The 18,807-nt window shown below is 47.3% G+C and overlaps 2 protein-coding genes across 8 annotated transcripts; one reads left to right on the top strand and one right to left on the bottom strand.

Moving 5' to 3' along the window:
* The first annotated feature begins 1,247 nt into the window (after positions 1-1,247).
* LOC103646447 (subtilisin-like protease SBT1.7) lies at positions 1,248-5,021 on the top strand. Its single transcript, XM_008671183.4, has one exon. The coding sequence runs from the start codon at positions 2,499-2,501 to the stop codon at positions 4,812-4,814; it is 2,316 nt and encodes a 771-aa protein (XP_008669405.1). The 5' UTR covers positions 1,248-2,498; the 3' UTR covers positions 4,815-5,021.
* LOC103646448 (thioredoxin M3, chloroplastic) lies at positions 4,958-11,987 on the bottom strand. Of its 7 annotated transcripts, XM_035965280.1 has the most exons (4): positions 11,521-11,883; positions 10,354-10,756; positions 9,790-9,880; positions 6,382-9,588 (listed from the first exon to the last, which is right to left on the bottom strand). In XM_035965280.1, the coding sequence occupies exon 4, from the start codon at positions 9,482-9,484 to the stop codon at positions 7,901-7,903; it is 1,584 nt and encodes a 527-aa protein (XP_035821173.1). In that variant the 5' UTR covers positions 9,485-9,588; positions 9,790-9,880; positions 10,354-10,756; positions 11,521-11,883; the 3' UTR covers positions 6,382-7,900. The 7 variants fall into 7 exon arrangements, with proteins under 7 accessions (XP_008669406.1, XP_035821173.1, XP_035821169.1 ...); XM_035965276.1 differs by having other exon boundaries at positions 6,382-9,702; positions 9,790-10,756; positions 11,521-11,987; XM_035965277.1 differs by having other exon boundaries at positions 6,382-9,698; positions 9,790-10,756; positions 11,521-11,987.
* Positions 11,988-18,807: the final 6,820 nt, after the last annotated feature.

Below are 18,807 nucleotides of genomic sequence, written 5' to 3'. Positions count from 1 at the left end.
AGTTCCGAGTCCCGACGGAGTCAGCCTAAACAGTGATACCAATCTCCTGTACTTGTGTCCAGCTGCATGTATGGAGCTATCTCGCAATTACGAGTGCACTGTGCCGTATACGCAGTGAGTTCACAGGAAGCGAAGTTTGGAGTAACCGAACTGTGGAACAGTGCGATGGCAGGTTTATATATATATATATATATATATATATATATATATATATATATATATATATATATATATATATATATATATATATATATATATATATATATATATATATATAGGCACACACACATACACATACTGATTTGATTTGGAGCTCACAGGCAGCAAGCAACCGATCGATCCCTGATGATCTGTACAGTGCCGGGCTGTTGGTTGATGTGTTGCCATGCCATCGTCGTCAGGAATTAGAATCTGTTACGCTAGAAACTCGGGATCGATGAATGTGCGTGCGACCGCGCTGCGCTGTTCCGCCTGGAATCTTTGCCCTACTCACCAAAGTTTCAGTTCAGACAGACATGTAGTAGTAACTAATTGTTCAGAAACCCAGAGCAAGGAAAAGAAAGGAAAGAAAGATCGACGGCCTCAAAAAAAAAACTGCCTCTAAATTCCGGGCCGCGTCGTCGTCAGTGGTTGCAGAGTTCGTTACGCGAGAAGAGTAAATTGAATGGAGAATGCAACCCGGAATCGGAGCCCGTCACCACGCGAGCCGGCGAGAGAGAGAGAGCTCAGAACTGAAGCAAGGACGACGCGGTCGTCACGCTGCACTGTTCCAGGCCCCAGAGGTCTCACTCACTCAGTCACCGGTCGCTCTCAGTGCTCGCTGCCCGCCTATATATCTAATTATCTATCATCCAGTCCAGTCCGGCGGCGAGAAGGCGGCCGGCGGTGGTGGAGCACAAGGCCGGAGAAAAGGAGCACATCATGAAAGGAAGGGAAGGCAGCTATGACCGCAGCACGTACCGAACACCATCCCTCCAATCCCTGAATGCATGCCATGATGCCAGCCTGCAGCCTGAGTGAGTGCACGCAGCACCCACAGGCCACAGTAGGCAGCACAGCACTGCATGACTGCGCTGTTGTTTTCCATGCTCTGCTGTTCCTGCCTGTTGCGCAGCGGTTCCACGCGATCGTATCAACAGGAAACAGATAGCACGTCCATACCCAAATGGCGCCCCCGCTTCTTTCTTTCCTGCATCTCTTTGAGGTGGCGATAAGTCGATAACGGCAGTTGGCTCAGCAGGACAGGACAGCAGCTTGGCTTGAAAGTGGAAAGCACTAGTCTGCAATTGCGTAACGAACTGACTGGCGAGTAAACAAGGTGTGTGTGTGTGTGTGTGTTAGCAAGCACTGTAAAGGCAGGAGAATAAGAGCGGCGCTGCCGTGGGCGGAAAGCAAGTCTGGCGACATGGACGCGCACCAGACGCCGATTACATATATATAGTTTACATATGCACAGTACATTGCTTTCGTGAAAGGCTAATGGCACTGTACAATGATTGCAACGTCAACAGACATGCAGGCCACCCATGGGGCCGTTCCTGACTTTTCAGGGACCCAATACGAAATCCGATATTGAGGTCCTACCCACACACAAATATATATAATTATATATATATATATATATTATCAAATATTTGACATATAAAAATTATTATGCACTATTTTGAAGTTTATAAGATAACAAATGTAAAATATAGCAAAAAACACTTGTTATCTGATATTATTAAAAATATCTTCTAACATTTTGTGATACAAAGTCATCTTTTATATCATTGAGATCAATCTGATCCAACAACTTTTTTCCGATATATAAAATCGTCAAGCCATTTAACATCTTTTGAGTTATTGTTGACCAAAAATAGTTAAAAAACATTTCAATTTTTAAAAGCTTCTCTCTGCCGAAGCAACCATCATATGTATAGTTTATAATACTCTCCCTATATCAAAATAGAATTTGTTTTGCTTCTTTAGTGGATTCATCATCATCAATATAAACATAAAAATCAAGAACTAAAACAAATACTATTTTGAAACGGATGAAGTATTCGATAAGTAATTGAGACAGTTTAAAAATATAAGCGAGACTAGTCGATAACTCGATAGCGCATCACTTCTTTACGTATTTGTGCCTATAATAGATGTGTTCAATAGAAAAAATGCTACCATACAATAGCTGGGGGCCTGTATTTTTTTGGGCCCGTGCGGCCGCACCCTCTGCACCCCACGGCCACAGGTACGGCCCTGGCCACCCATGGCCGCCATGGGATCCATTATATAATGTGTGTGTGTTTGTACTATCCACTGCACCGGCGAGACGCGACGGCGAGTGCTCTCCACTTGTAGCATCCACTCACTCAACTCTCCACTCCGCTGATGATGATGCATAAGAAGCGGCAGCTCTGAGCCCAAGCGTCGATTCAGCTCAGCGCGCAGCTCACTTCATCCGGCGTCGATTCAGCTCAGCGTACCAGTTGGGGCTGCCTCTGACGCCCGCGATCATGTTTCCCGCCGCGCCGTTCGGGGCCATCAGCCTCTTGCTGCTGGCGTGCGCCGCTGCGGCTGCGGCGGCGGACGGTGAGCGTCGACCGTACATCGTCCGCATGGACGCGGAGAAGATGCCGGCGCCGTTCGTGGAGCACGAGGGGTGGTACCGCTCGGTGCTGTCGTCGCTGCCGTCCGGCGCGGCGCCGCCGGTTCACCTGTACACGTACACGCACGTCATGCACGGGTTTAGCGCGGTGCTCAACTCGCGGCAGCTGGAGGAGCTCAAGGGCGTGGACGGGCACGTGGCCGCGTTCCCGGAGACGTACGGCCGGCTGCACACCACGCACACGCCGGCGTTCCTCGGGCTGGTGAGTGGCGGCTCGGGCGTCTGGCCGGCGTCCAAGTACGGCGACGGCGTCATCATCGGGATCGTCGACACGGGCGTCTGGCCCGAGAGCGAGAGCTTCAGCGACGCCGGCATGGGCCCCGTCCCGGCGGGGTGGAAGGGCGCGTGCGAGGCCGGCCAGGCGTTCAGGGCCTCCGCGTGCAACCGGAAGCTCATCGGGGCGCGCTCTTTCAGCAAGGGCCTCAAGCAGCGCGGCATCACGGTCTCGCCCGACGACTACGACTCGCCGCGGGACTACTACGGCCACGGCTCGCACACGTCGTCCACGGCGGCCGGCGCCGCCGTCGGCGGCGCGAGCTACTTCGGCTACGCCAACGGCACGGCCACCGGCATCGCCCCGAAGGCCAGGGTGGCCATGTACAAGGCCGTGTTCTCGGGAGACACGCTGGAGTCCGCGTCCACCGACGTGCTGGCCGCCATGGACCAGGCCATCGCCGACGGCGTCCACGTGATGTCGTTGTCTCTGGGGTTCCCCGAGACGTCCTACGACACCAATGTGATAGCCATTGGGGCCTTCGCCGCCATGCGGAAGGGCATCTTCGTCGCGTGCTCGGCCGGGAACGACGGCTCCGACGGGTACACCATCATGAACGGCGCGCCCTGGATCACGACCGTCGGCGCCGCGAGCATCGACAGGGACTTCACCGCGACCGTCACGCTCGGCAGCGGCGCGGCCGTCCAGGGCAAGTCGGTGTACCCGCTGAGCACGCCGACCGTCAGCGCGAGCCTCTACTACGGCCATGGCAACAGGAGCAAGCAGAGGTGCGAGTACTCCAGCCTGAGAAGCAAGGACGTGAGGGGGAAGTACGTGCTGTGCACCGGCGGCCCGAGCACCGAGATCGAGCAGCAGATGGACGAGGTGCAGAGCAACGGCGGCCTCGGCGCCATCATCGCGAGCGACATGAAGGAGTTCCTCCAGCCGACGGAGTACACCATGCCGCTGGTGCTGGTCACCCAGCCGGACGGCGCGGCCATCGCCAAGTACGCGACGACGGCGGCAGGGTCAGCCAGAGCCGGAGGAGGGGCGCCCAGGGCGAGCATCCGGTTCGGCGGCACGGCGCTCGGCGTCAAGCCGGCGCCGACCGTGTCCTACTTCTCCGCCCGCGGGCCGGGCCTGATCAGCCCGACGATCCTGAAGCCGGACATCGTCGCGCCGGGGGTGGACATCCTCGCGGCGTGGGTGCCCAACAAGGAGATCATGGAGCTCGGAAGGCAGAAGCTCTACACCAAGTACGCGCTCGTGTCCGGGACGTCCATGTCGTCGCCGCACGCCGCCGGCGTGGCCGCCCTCCTGCGGTCGGTGCACCCTGACTGGAGCCCGGCGGCCATCAGGTCCGCCATGATGACGACGGCGTACGTGAAGGACAGCGCCAGCAACGTCATCGTCAGCATGCCGAGCGGGTCACCGGGAACGCCGCTGGACTTCGGCAGCGGCCACGTCAGCCCCAACGAGGCCGTGGACCCTGGCCTCGTGTACGACGCGGCGGCCGACGACTACGTCGACTTGCTGTGCGCCCTACGCTACAGCGGCAGCCAGATATCCACCATCACCGGGCGGCCGAACCCCAGCTGCGCCGGAGCAAACCTGGACCTGAACTACCCGTCCTTCACGATCATCCTCAACAGGACCAACTCGGCCACGCACACGTTCAAGAGGGTACTCACAAACGTCGCGGCCGCACCGGCTAAGTACAGTGTGTCCGTGACGGCGCCGGCAGGGATGAAGGTGACGGTTTCGCCGACGGCGCTGTCCTTCGGCGGCAAGGGCAGCAAGCAGCCGTTCACAGTCACGGTGCAGGTCAGCAAGGTGAAAAGGAACTCAAATGACTACAACTACGCTGGGAACTATGGGTTCCTGAGCTGGAACGAAGTTGGAGGCAAGCATGTTGTCAGGAGCCCGATAGTCTCTGCATTTGCCCAATGACCGGGGAAGACATGTTAGCAATGCACGAACAAAAAAATAAGACTATAAGGTAGAAAAGATAATTATTATATTTACGATTCATCCTGATCAGGAACATTAAGAAATATAGATAGACTGAACAAAAGGTGGGGAGAGCATCGACAGATACTGCAGTTGACAAGTGTATTTTATACCTGATAAATCAAATTATAGGTTTCTCAAGTATTATTTTTACACTGATAAATCAAGTGTATTTTATACCTGATAAATCAAAAAAAATGCAAAATCCTACTCATTCTAAACTTATACCGAAGGTACGAAGTCATTGTCAGCTGAACAACACGTGCAAATGATTATCCATATCACATCAAATTCGTTTGTCACCCACAGTTAGGTTCTTCACCATGTTGTTGATCATACTAACACTAAAGACCGTCAAGCATAGATTGGGTATTGTTCTGCTGACAGCATCAAGTCTGAGATGATAGTATGATACCAACAGGTAATGCCTCACCAGGTACCCAAAGGCTCATGAAGTTTTCTGAAGCCTTAAACACTGATACCAGTACACCTGACTGATGATGACATTGACAGTGCACTGTGCACGGACCCATGGAATACGATATACCACGGTCATCAATCACATGTTTTCGTGGTTCATCATGGCACATTGTTTCAGCTGTTACTGGATTCAACATCAGCCATTACCACCATAAACTGTACAGTCATGCACTATGTTAGTCTCAGCACATGCTATTTTGCATCAGCAGTTACAAAACTTACTTGCATGGTTACTTTCCTGGTACCCACTTGATTTCAAATGTTTTTCGAGACCTCTTAGGCTCCCAATGTACATGTTCATATATGTCCCAGACTAGATGGTATACCAGTTGATATTTATGACCAACACTACCTTCATGTCAATTGCGGAAAGTGACCCAATGATTTTCTTATCATGGCATAAGAGGCCAGATGAAGTCCAAGCAACAGCAGCCATGAAGTGCTCGACTAGTCACTGTGGCAGATGGTGTCCATGTACTCAAGAACCAAGCAATTTTCTTATGCTAAGGCTGTATATCAGGCTCTTAAATGGTGGACATAACAAGAAATTACACAGCTGCAACACGTGCACCAAAGACCAATTCCATTTCAGTATTTCACCATGCCGACTTGGGGCTGAAATGGATACCATGAGTTGTGACCTCATGGGCTTCTGCTGAGGGAATTGAGTGCTGAACAAGATGCATGGAGATTGGTGACACCAAGCTGATCATCCAGTACACATTCATTCTACCATAACCATTACAAACTTACCTGGTGCATGTCATGCATGAAAGTATGTGCAGCAACCATCAAGTCTGCCATGACAACATCATATTTGGTCAATAATGGCACTAACAAGATCAATAGCATTCGAACTAGAGTAGGCACAACCCTGCCATGTATTGATGATAGCTGTGTTACGTTAACAGTTCAACCTTAAATTGTGCACCTAATATTTTTAGTAGGAGCAATGACTATGACATACCACACCAGCTCCACCCGTGCCCAATCCTGATACAGAGTACCTTTCCTGATCATTCTTGAGAAGACAAAAAATTAGGAAAGGCTAAACATGATCTTACAGAAAATCACTTAATCTACATCCAATTAAAATATTTACATGGGCATCCAAACCAACATTAAAAAAACAGTGTTCAGAAATATGGAGGCGATCAGGAAAATTGGCTTTGCCCGTGTGTGTCTTCTTAAGTAATACAATAGGCAGATCCCCTGCTCGTTCATTTAAAAAATCGGGAAAATTAGCCAAAAATGTGGTAATCATATAGTGTAAACTCTAAAAAAGGTATCATGTATGACCTTAGCAGTTAGCACAAGTAGAAGTATTTTTTTTTTCTGGTATACGCAGGAGAGCTGCGCATCTTTGTATTAATAGAAGAATAAGAAAGGGGGAGAGAACCCCATTACAGCACACACACCACTAGAGACTAACTAAGGATCACCGACTAACATGGAGGAAACACAACCCACAACGCTGTTTTAAGCCAGCAACTCATCGACTTGGAGGAAGGACAGGGCCTTGGCTCCAGTCAAGGACCAGAGCACCGCCTCTTCCCTAGCCACCCTAAGGGCTGTGACCAAGCTAGGATTACAACCATCAAAAACACATCTATTCCTATGCTTCCAAATGGTCCAAGCACCTAGGATCACTAAAGAATTGAAACCTTTTTCTCAAAAGATCAGATGCACGGGAGCTGCTAGACTTCCACCACGACTAAAAGGAATCCTCATGAGCTGGACACAGCTCCTGCAGCCCCGCTGAACTAAGGAAATCAAACCAGAACTGCTTGGCAAAAACACATTTGACCAGCAAATGATTTATGGTTTCAGCCTCTTGGTCGCACAAGGGGCACGGATCTGGTCGGTCTAGTCCTCTTTTATGAGCCTGTCAGCAGTCCAGCACCTATTATGTTCCACAAGCCAAATAAAGAACTTGCACTTCCCAGGAGCCCAAGATTTCCACACACGCTCTGCTGGTTCGAACTGAACTGAACCAAGGAAGAGAGCTTTATAAGCAGAACTAGTTGTATAATCACCTGAAGCGCTGAATTTCCATAAATGTCGATCCCTTATTCCAGGCTGGAGCACAACTGCATCAAGCACTTCACAAAGTTCCAGGAATTCAGCAATGACTCTGACTGAAATTGCCCCATTCACATCGGAGATCCACTGGAAATTGGGGAGAGCATCTTTGACCAACCGCCTGTTGGCAAGACGCAAGGGCACAAATCAAACATTGCAGTAGCTATGTCCTTAATACATCTCCCATCCAACCATCTGTCCTTCCAGAAAAGGGTATTGGCTCCATCACCGAGCTTAGTAATAATGGCTGCAGCAATCAGATTTTTTACCACCTTACAAACATGAGTGGGGAAGTCCGTCCAAGGCCTACTGGGATCTGTTTTCTGCAACCATGGCCAACGAGCTCTCAGAGCCCAACAGAGGCTCTTTAACTCACTAATCCCAAGACCACCCAGCTCCTTGGGACGGGTAACCTTAGGCCAAGCGAAGAGGCAATGACCACCACGGAACTCTTTCCTGCCCCTCTAGAGGAAGACCTTCCTCAGCTTATCGATTGCTTTAATGGCCCATACAGGAAGGTCAAGTGCCAAAGCTGCATAAATCATCTTTGCCATCATGACAAACTGCACATGAATAGCTCTACCAGCCCTGGTCATAAGCTCAGCTTTCCATCCTGGCAGAAGGCTGGCCACTCTATCAACAATGGCCTGAACCTGGTCCCTTGTGAGTTTCTTGGGAGACAAAGGCAAACCGAGGTACTTACAGGGAAAATCTGAAATATTACATGGCAGCAAGTCATGTAAACAATTCACCTCTTCTTCCCCACAGCAGATTGGGAACACACTGCTCTTCTGGATATTAGTCCTTAGACCTGAAGCTGAACCAAATAAATGAAGAATATCCATAACCATACTGATGTCCAGGGCAGTAGGACTTAGAAATAACACTGCGTCATCCACGTACAACGAGATACGGTGCTGCATATTCCTTGAAGAGAGAGGTTGAAGAAACCCTTCCTCAGAGGCTCGCTGCACGAGCAGATTCAAGACATCCATTACAAGAATAAACAACATAGGCGATAGAGGATCACCCTGCCTCAGTCCGCGTTGATGCCCAATACTTTCCCCTGGCAGACCATTTAGTAAAATCTTGGTAGAAGAGGTAGCTAACAACCCGCTTATTATATCACACCAGATCTGTCCAAAACCAAGTTTTTTCAAGACCTCGAGAAGGAAGGCCCACGATACCGAGTCAAAAGCCTTAGAAATGTCAAGCTTGAGAAGTATACGAGCCTGTTTCTGACAATGCAAGAATCTGGTCGTCTGCTGGACTAGCATAAAGTTGTCAAGAATAAACCGTTTCTTAATAAAAGCGGTTTGATTGGGGGAAACCATATTTTGCAGCCGGCCTGCTAACCTGTTAGCCAACAATTTAGTTACCAACTTCGCGAAACTATGAACCAGACTTATTGGGCGGAAGTCTCTCACACTAGTGGCCCCCTCCACCTTGGGCAGAAGAGTAATGAAAGTTGAATTCAGCGGGCCCAAGTTTCTAAAATTTCTAGCCCAAATGCAGTGAACGGCCGCCATGAAATCAGCCATGATTACCGACCAACAACTTTTGTAAAATCTACCAGTGAACCCGTCGGGACCCGGGGATTTGTCCGAAGGAAGGGCCTTAATTGCATCCCAGACTTCCTCCTCCGAGACAGGCGCATCAAGGGCATCAAGGTCATAAGATGGCATCCCTAGAGCTTCCAGATCAACTGTAACATCCCTGACTTCTGCAGTTCCAAGTAACCCTTGATAAAAATTAAAGAAGGCTGCTGCCTTTCCTTCATGGGCAGTCCAGATTTGCCCATCCTCTGAGTGTATTGCTGCAATGAAATTCTTTTTCTTCCTGAACCTTGTTTGTGCATGAAAAAGAGAGGTATTGGCATCCCCTTCTTTGAGCCACCCAATCCGCGATTTCAACCTTGCCATGGTATGAGAGATAGAGGACAGGGCAAGGGAGTGCTTCTTGAGCATGTTTCGGAGCCACAATTCGGCAGGAGATAAGGAACGATTGTCCTGCGCCACCTCTAATTGATGTAGGAGCTCCCTAGCCATCTCAAGCTGCAGCTTAATCTTCCCAACTTTTTTGTCATTCCAGCTCTGCAGACTCCTAGCCGTTGTCTTTAATTTCTTGGCCAAAGTGATAAGTGGGCAAGGCCCTGCTGGAACAAACACCCAAGATTGAGCTACCACATCATGAAATCCCTCCATCCTAGGCCAAAATGCTAGCCATATATAGGTGTGATAACCTGGAAAGACACAAAACTACCTGCCTAACAAGTAGAACCATGATTTTATAAATATCCCACATTGAACAGATTGAAGATGGTAGCTAAAAAGGTCATGTTGGCAGTGCATACCGTAAAGATGTGGCTGAAAATTTAGCCACGTATCAACTATAAAGAAGTAGCAACAGTAGCAATCACATAGTCACATGGTGGTGAGACAAACCTTTTGATAAGAAAAAATTCAAATGGTTAGCTGCTGTAGCATATTAGGTGTGATACAAAGTGCTACGTTTAGTGGGAATAAGGATCGTGAAAACTAAGGGCTTGTTCAGTTAATCCATCCCAATCCTCTCCAATCCCCATGGGTAAGGGATTACCCTAACAAGGCCTAGGTAAATGCAAGATATGCACTATCTATGGAACGCAAAAAGGATAAAACAGATAAAAATTAGATGATAGATACAACAATAAAATTAAGGAAACAAAACTTTAATTTCATTAAATAAGGTATCGCTGAGGGCCTCAAATATTCTGCCCTGTAATACATTACAGCCTTTGAGGAATTTTTTTGGTTAAAAAAGGGAACACTCTGGCTTTTAAGAAATACATATATTTACACTGCTATTGATAGCAAAAGGATCACCATCAGTTCCATACTTCTAGATAAGATGCTTGTGCTGTAAACTCAAATTTTACCTTGAGCTCTCTGCACTATCTGGTATAAAATGGAGTGTACAGTTTAATATCTATGGACCAAAGAATATTAACCAAATATGTCATTGTTCTGAAATAGATTTCTCAATGGCTTTCACATAAACAGCCTTTGGCAGTGTCCCGGTAATACTATGTATTTTCTCTCCATCCTTAAAGAGTAAAACAGTTGGAATCCTCTCGATGCTGTAAGCTGTAGCAACCTGTGGGTAATCATCGGTGTCAAGCTTATAGCATTTTATTCTCCCAACATATTCTTGTGCTATCTCATCGACAATCCGTGTGACCATTCTGCAAGGTCCACACCAGGAGGCCCAAAACTCAATAAGCACAGGTACATCACTGCAAATCACATATTCATTCCAAGAGCATGCAGTGATTGTTTCAGCTGTAGAAGTAGACAATATCATCAGAAATTTTCTAAATATTTCTACAAAAGCTTCACAGATAAAATCCATGTCAAATATAAAACAATTCTGCTCAAATAACAGAGTTAGAAAAGTTGGGAAAAACACAAGTATACAGGGCATCTGAAAGTTTTATTTAGGTCGAACACAAAGATGCCCAAAGTTGATGGGCTATCTATCACACAAAGAAGATGAATAAAACAGAGTGAAATCTACTCAATCAAACTACAAATGGACATAGCTGAAAGCTGATGGCAGTAAGATAACATAATTAGCATAGATGTGTAGTGCCTATCTATCTTTATGGTATAAAAATAATTGATATTTTAGTTGTATTTACGGTACCCATGAAATTTCCATTGTTGCATGGGGACAGCAAACAGCTATTAGAATATTTCAAAGAAGTTCCAGCAAAGTTCAATTTCATAGCCAGAGTTGCCAGAGGCTAATTCCAACATGTATAAAGACTCAATTTTCCAACATACTAGCTAATCACCGCTTCAAATCAAAGGATGACGATGAACTACAATATCCATTCCATCCGTTACATCTTAGCTTCTATCAAGTTGCTTTTTCACCACAGAATTTAGGCCGACTGGCAACCGGAAACTACAATAAAAGCTTGAGGCAGGCTATGGCACTTTCCAAGGAGTGGTAAAACCACCGTAAGCTACTAAAGCGAGCAGTAAGAGGGCGTGAGAAATAAAGCTTCACGGGGATCTATCAGCAGCAACTAGGCCCTTACCGCGGGGAGAGTAGGCGCAGTTCACCCTCACCACCGCCGTGCGGCGCGGCGTTGCCCGCCTGATCCGCGTCGTCGTAGCGTCCGGCCGGTGGGTCCAGCGGCGGCACTGCCACCGGCGGGCGTAGGAGGAGCCGTAGCCGACCCTTCCGCGGCTGGATGTGGCGGCGGAGGGAGCAGGCAGCGTCTTGGCGCAGCGGAACACACGCGGAGGCGCGGGGCAGGAAAGAGCGGCGACGGCGGCCATGTCTGTTTCGTGTGTCGAGCTCGAGTCGTCGCGGAGAAATGCAGTTGGTAGAAAATTGACGAGATAGCCGCACACGAGATAGTGAAATTGACAACGGCGAAAACGTGTCAATGGTGTGGGTCGACCCTTGGATTGTTGAACCCTTCCAAAACTTCGTTTTCCATCTCACGGGACCAAAAATGAATGAACTTTACGAAAGTCTAGTCCAAAGAAATTCTCACTTGCGTGGCATTCCCTACAAAATAAATAAATAAATACTATTCTTTTAGACATTGTTTGATAATTTTTTATTTATCTCAATCCAAATATATTAAGATGCATTGAGGTGTTAATATAAAACTAGGTCAGTACTCGTGCGTTGCAACGGGAACATATAATACCATGATAACTTATATACAAAATGTGTCTTATATTGTTATAAGAAAATATTTCATAATCCATTTGTGATCCTAGCCATACATAAATTTTGTTATTTTAATTTAGTTGTTTCACTACTATATTGCAACCATCAGTATCATGCAGACTTCGATATATGTCATGATTTGCATGGTCTCATTATTGGAGAGCACGTGCCACACCTGCCGGTAGAAGTTTCGTCGTACATCGTTAGTCATCAGGCACGCACCACCATACACGCTTGCTTAAACAAAAAATGCAAGTGTGTGTTTGCGAAGAGAATTAAAGGCAGGCCGGCACAAAAGGTACCTCGACGATGGCGAGTGATGATTGTTGTCGGTCCACCTCTGCTCACCTCCGGTGTCGAGATGACGCCACAATCCTTAATATAATAGTCGTCGAACGCGCGCGATATGGTGAGTACCGATCACTCTTGACTGGGCTGCCAAATGAAGTGCACCCCGGGCTCATCAGCGAGGTAGTACACCTGGTCGTTGCACTACCGGATGTGCTACTCCTCTACATACATCTTGTTCGAGGACACTCACATAACAACAACAATGGTCGTCATTCCAGCGCACAAGAATTCATGGCCGGTCAGTAGCGACTTACGTGGCAGGTTAGGCTTCAGGTGGATGATGAGCTAGACGGCGTGATGGCGTCGTCGTAGGTTGCGATGCCCAGAACAACCCGAGAGTCGTCGACATTGGCGACGACCATGAGGTCCCCATGTTTGACGATGGACAGCGCGGTGCAGCCGCTCTGGACCACGTCCAAGCGGCGGCTGCGCCGGAGCTTGCCGTACACAGCGGCGCATGGGCCATGTAGGACTGCTTCCAGAGGTCGAACTGGCAGTCGCCAAGTTTCTTCTCGTCGTCGGTGAGCGACGCCAACGCGAGCGCCTCGTGCTAGTGGTGTTTGTTCGGGGTTTCCAAGTAAGAAACATGGATTCATCTTTGGCATTGGTTTATGAAAATGATTTATAAGTTAGATCCATGGAAAAATATTACGGAGAATAAATGTTACACATGCAAAAAAAGTATTTAAGTTGAAAATATTATTCAAACAAAAGAAATTGCATGCAAGGCTCTTCTTTAAATACTACTCCCTCAATCCAAAAATATAATTTAATAATCTCAGTGATACTTATCTAATACTACACATTGTGCAAGGGTAGCAGGTGGGTTTCGAGAGAGATGTATTATATGTTTTTACTATAATAGATGTAGACATAAACACACATGTAGTGTAGTGGTAGCTACAAACACATTTATTTGAGAGGTCGTGGGTTTGAATCCCCTTAGCCTGTTTTTTTAATTTAATTTTAGCTAGGCGTGGGATGCACGTGGGAATGAGAATAGACTTTGTGGGAGGGGGAATGAGAAAGACACGTGATAGCCGGGAATGGAAATATGAATGGGCTTTGCAGGGAGAGGGAATGAGAAAGACAGACAGCTGGGAATGGGAATGAGCTTTGCAGTGAGGACGGAATGAGAATGACAGAACACGGAATGGGGCAGCCTACCCCTTACCGTCTTAATAGGTAGTAGAGATTATCCAAACAAGATCTTACGATATATTTAGGAGAAAGGAAAATGGGGGATAAAATCACTTTACTATTTATTTTTGAATAAGATTGGATTTTAGTCCCTCTAATTCCTTTGCTCCTAAATCTCAAATAAGTCTTTAGTACATGATACAGTACATAGGCCAACTCTTTATAGAGGATGTGGAGCTCGTATGATACATGGGCCAATTAGTTACTATAGTCGTAGCTTGTTATCACGTATAAATCATCGTTGACTTTGGATCTGTTTTGTTTCTGCTTTTCCTAGGCATGACTCTAGCGGCCGTTGATTTCTAGTATCGCCATGTTGTATTCTCCGATTCTCGATTGCTAGTTCAATTTTTGATTATGTACAATGGTGTGATGGAGAGGACTTTACTGGAGGGTGCTCGACGGGATTATATGATTCTTGCCACCGTCGTCGCCAAATAAGAGGAAACAAACATGGCCTATTTATGTGGTGCCAAGAGCTCAAGTGCAAGTGAGTTGGCCCTCACTTGTGTGATATTAAACCCTAACGAATCATGGATATTCTCCATAAGGATCTCTCTCTCCTCTTGTGTGTTTGGAGCCTTAGTCTTGGACCCTTAGCTATCTCCAACAGTTTAGTCATCCTCACCTTCTATCTCAAACTTCACTCTATAAACTGTACAGACTTATCGGGAAATGACACTTGGTCCTTGGGATCCACCCGTCAGATAGTGCGCTGAGGAAATGAGCCCCTGATCGCTGGGGCCCGTTGTTGGCGTTGATCTAGGCAGCGCCAATCACTAGGGTGTACCACCTGGCAGTGCCCTCTGCGGGAGCCATTTGCTATTTTGTCACTCTTAGTTGTGGGCTTCTCTATTTTACCATCAAGCCCACAAATCATAGACACAAATGGTCTCACAAGTCATACACATAGGGTGACATAATAGCAGAGAGCCCACGTTGGGAGTGACAAAATAGCAATTTTTCCCTCTGCGGCGGTGCGGACGGTCCGCGACTATGGGTCAAACGGTCCGCGGCCTGGGCGCAGGAGCGGCGTCTTCCCTACATCGCACCGTACGGTCCACGCGCAGGGTCAGACGGTCCGCGGCTCTAGGCCGGACGGTCCGTGACCTGGGCGCAGGAGCGATGCCTTCCCTACGTCGCATCGGACGGTCCGCACGTAGGGCCGAACGGTCCTCGATGGCGCAAGGTTGTCTTCCTCCTCGCTAGAATCTAGATATCTCCCCCTGGGGGAGAGATGTTTGGGCGCTCCGGGTCGATAGGTCACCCGGGGCGTCCCCAGATGATTTAGAGTCGCCTAAAAATTAAGAGATCCATTTAAGGAAGAGATCTTGAGTGGACAACTAGATCTTGCCCCCGGAGAGGGGTAAGATCCTAGGGTCGTCTTAGGATCGGCATGCCACACAAGACGGATCTAGATGATGTAGAGTCGAATAGGGGTGAAGGTGGATATGCGGAAAGCTACAACTAAGGCTAGGCTACATCTACTCCTAGGGCGGGAATAATAAAGGAATGATAAATAAATTAATTGGTTCGATTGGAATGTGTTCGGGGGTTCTCAATCGGCCATACCCCTTCATATATATATGGGGAGGTATGGACCCGTTCCTAGGCGATAGCTAACAAACCCCACATGATTAGATAGATAACCACACACGAGATAAGGATAATCGACTGAGTTAATCTAATCATGGGGGCGCAGATTTTCTGGGCCCTAGAGCCAAACCGTCTGTCACTTTTGGTGTTCAACACATGCCCCTGCCTTTTGGTGGAGCTTGGCGAACCAAAAGCACCAACGAAAATTTCAGAAACAATTGACCTCAGGAATTATTTTGTTCCCATAGTAAGGACTCAACTCGATGCAAGTCATCAGCTCTTGTGATCAGATAATATAAATATTTGATAAAACTTTGATGCACAAAGGCCATTTCGGATTGCATCCTCTTCGGCCATGTCTGCCTGATCAACATGTCAATAGGCAAAAACTTGTGGTGCCCCCTAGCCCGAATAAGCAAACGGATTGGGCCAGCAATACAGATTCATTGTCGTACCACCCCACACTTGAGTATGACAACACATCGGTGATGGATAGAGCTAGAAGATCCATGCCATCCCTGGAAGAGGATGACCAGGTGATCTTGGTTGTGCTACCTTTTGGGCCGATTTAGTTGGCCTTTGCTTTCGCACAGATCGTCCTTTTGACTTCGTTTGTTTTATTGGCCGGTTGTGTGGAATAGCCTTCTTCTTCATATATTTAGCAAGCAGTTGATCAAAAGTAGGGTCGACTCTGCTGAGTCGTCTAGACGTCTTGGAAGTCTTTTTCTTCCTAATATTTGTTTTGGAACGTTGTGGTCTAATGGTCTAAGGTTGATGTCACAACCCAACCAAGTTATCGGGCCCACATACACCAATCCTTGCCTTCAAGGCCTCAGGTAGATATGTAAGTGAATCAGATAACTTACTCGGGGTGCCGAGTTTTGATGAACTTGTTCATTTCCATGGACCATTCACCCGTATTTGCAAATATTACAATAACCAGACATGAACATAAACTTTAAACACAGGAGTTGAGCGGAAGAATTTATAATAAGATAATATACATTAACCAACTTTTAAGCATACAAATCAAGTAGTATTTATTATTACATGCCCGGGATAACGTCAAGTGCTAACTTATTACAACAGTTGGGAAGAAGCCATCTTCCCACATCACACACATAATAAATATAAGTAAAAGTCTCCAGAGTGAGTTTAACAAAACTCAAAGGTGTTAATAGTCTCTCCTGCATCAACAATGGGAATAAAACCCTGAGTATGAAATTACTCAGCAAGTCTGACCCGGCTAAAGAAAAGACTCTCAAGGACATGCTAGTTTGTTGAGAGTCAAGGTATAGGTCATCAATGTTCAATGACTCAAGTTTTGCATAACATCTTACTATTACTTGATCCTTAGGACAACTTTTAATCTTTCCAAGTTAAGTGATTACCTTTCTCTAGATTTACCTGGTCTAGTTCAATCACTTGGCCTAGTCTAGCTTTCTTTTACATTATGTAACCTTCTTTCCTTTCGATGAGGGTCGAAGATCTAGTCTTCATATCCGAGAAGTACGGCGATCCGAATCGATTAATACCTAGTTGGGGATCTCCAACCACACGACATATGTAGCACTTGACCCTTGCATATGTCAACTCGCACCCGGGTTTCTCAAGACCAGAACGAGTTCACGTGACCCAAGAACACAGTACCCCACCATCCAACCACTTGCCAGGTGGGCACACGTTACTCCCGCCATCTCTCCACTACCCGTGCGTGCGAGTTGTTCTGGTATTGGTCCGGCCGAGGCTAACCTTACCCATGATGAGGCATGTGGCCAGTTAAAGGGTCCTAGATCAGCAAGCCAACAATCGTTGTGGTCCTTAAGCGACACAGACGGGCGACCTTTCCTACTCAACGTCTGGTCTCAAATTAAACTATTTCTGAAAACCTAGTACCTATCAGAGGTACCCTGCTGAAATGATGAAGTCATCAAGGCCTTTGATACCTTCATCACCCAGTCTCTTTTTCTTTGTAAAAACATGATTCATATATCAAAACATTTTGTTCCTAGTCTATAAGCATACTAAGCACATCTAGCTTTTCAAATCAGGTATCAAGGATGATAATCAATAGTTCAAGTAAGTTATGCAACAAAGGTTTAATCATTCAACTTCTATCACCTAATGCAGCATATAAGTGATAAACGTTTTAAAACAGCAAGGAGGTGGCAAATGCACCGGGGCTTGTCTTGATGAGGAGGAGAGTCAGGCTGTTCCACTAGGATATTGCAGTTAGCAGCAAACCCTACTAGGGCACCTTCTAGAGGACCTTCAAGAACAACTTCAGTTGGAGAAGTTTCAGATGTAGGAACGGGCTCCTCTTCCACTTCCACTTCAAATTCTTCTTCTAGGTGCTCTACAAGTCAAACACAAGTATATGAATGCTTATGTAATGATATGTTATCCAAACTTTCACCTAGGGAGAGGTGGAAAACTTAAATACTCTTAAATAAACATATAGTGATTATACACATAGTGAAAGGGAATTAGGCTTTACACCCATTTCCTAAATGATTTTGATGGTTGAATTGCCCAACACAAATAATTGGACTAACTAGTTTGCTCTAGTCTATAAGTTATACAGGTGCCAAAGGTTCACAACAAGCCAATAAAAAGACCAAGAAAAGGGTTCAACAAAAAGAGCAAGGGATAACCGAAGTGTGCCCTGGTATGGCGCACCGGACTGTCCGGTGTGTCACCGGACAGTCTCCGGTGCACCACCGGACAGTGTCCGGTGCACCAGGGGACTCCAAGCTAAACTTCGCACCTTCGGGAAATCTCAGAGGCGCTTCGCTATAATTCACCGGACTGACCGGTGTACCACCGGACAGTGTCCGGTGCTCCAGGGGAGAGCAACTCTGAACTCGCCAGCTTCGGGAATCCGCTCCGCTATAATTCACCGGACATGTTCGGTGCACACCGGACTGTCCGGTGAGCCAGCGGAGCAACGACTACTTCGCGCGCAACGGTCGACTGCAACGCATTAAATGCACGCCTGCGCGCGCAGAGGTCAGAGCACGCACCGGACAGTCTACAGGACGTGTCCGGTGCACCACCGGACAGCCAGGCGGGTCCACAAGACAGAGCTCCAACGGTCGAACCCGAACGGCCAGGTGACGTGGCTGGCGCACCGGACACTATCCGGTGGCGCACCGGACTGTCCGGTGCGCCCGTCGACAGCAGCCTTCACCAAACGGCTAGTTTGGTGGTTGGGGTTATAAATACCCCCAACCACCCCACATTCAAGTTATCCAAGTTTTCCACCTTCCAACTACTTACAAGAGCTCTAGCATTCAATTCTAGACACACCCAAGTGATCAAGTCCTCTCACAATTCCACAAAAGCTTTAGTGTTAAGTGAGAGTGATTTGTTGTGTTCTTTTGAGCTCTTGCGCTTGGATTGCTTCCTTCTTTCATTCTTTCTTGCGATCATCTCATTTGTAAGCAAGGCAAGAGACACCAATTGTGTGGTGGTCCTTGCAGGAAGTTTGGTT

The sequence above is a fragment of the Zea mays genome, chromosome 2 (genome assembly GCF_902167145.1).
Source record: "Zea mays cultivar B73 chromosome 2, Zm-B73-REFERENCE-NAM-5.0, whole genome shotgun sequence".
Taxonomy (NCBI): Eukaryota; Viridiplantae; Streptophyta; class Magnoliopsida; order Poales; family Poaceae; genus Zea; species Zea mays.
This window is presented reverse-complemented; position numbering and strand designations above follow the sequence as displayed.

Bases quoted from the DNA above. Each gene is read 5' to 3' on its own strand.
- LOC103646447 (XM_008671183.4), top strand. From the start codon at position 2,499: ATGTTTCCCGCCGCGCCGTTCGGGGCCATCAGCCTCTTGCTGCTGGCG.
- LOC103646448 (XM_035965276.1), bottom strand. From the start codon at position 9,640: ATGGAGGGATTTCATGATGTGGTAGCTCAATCTTGGGTGTTTGTTCCA.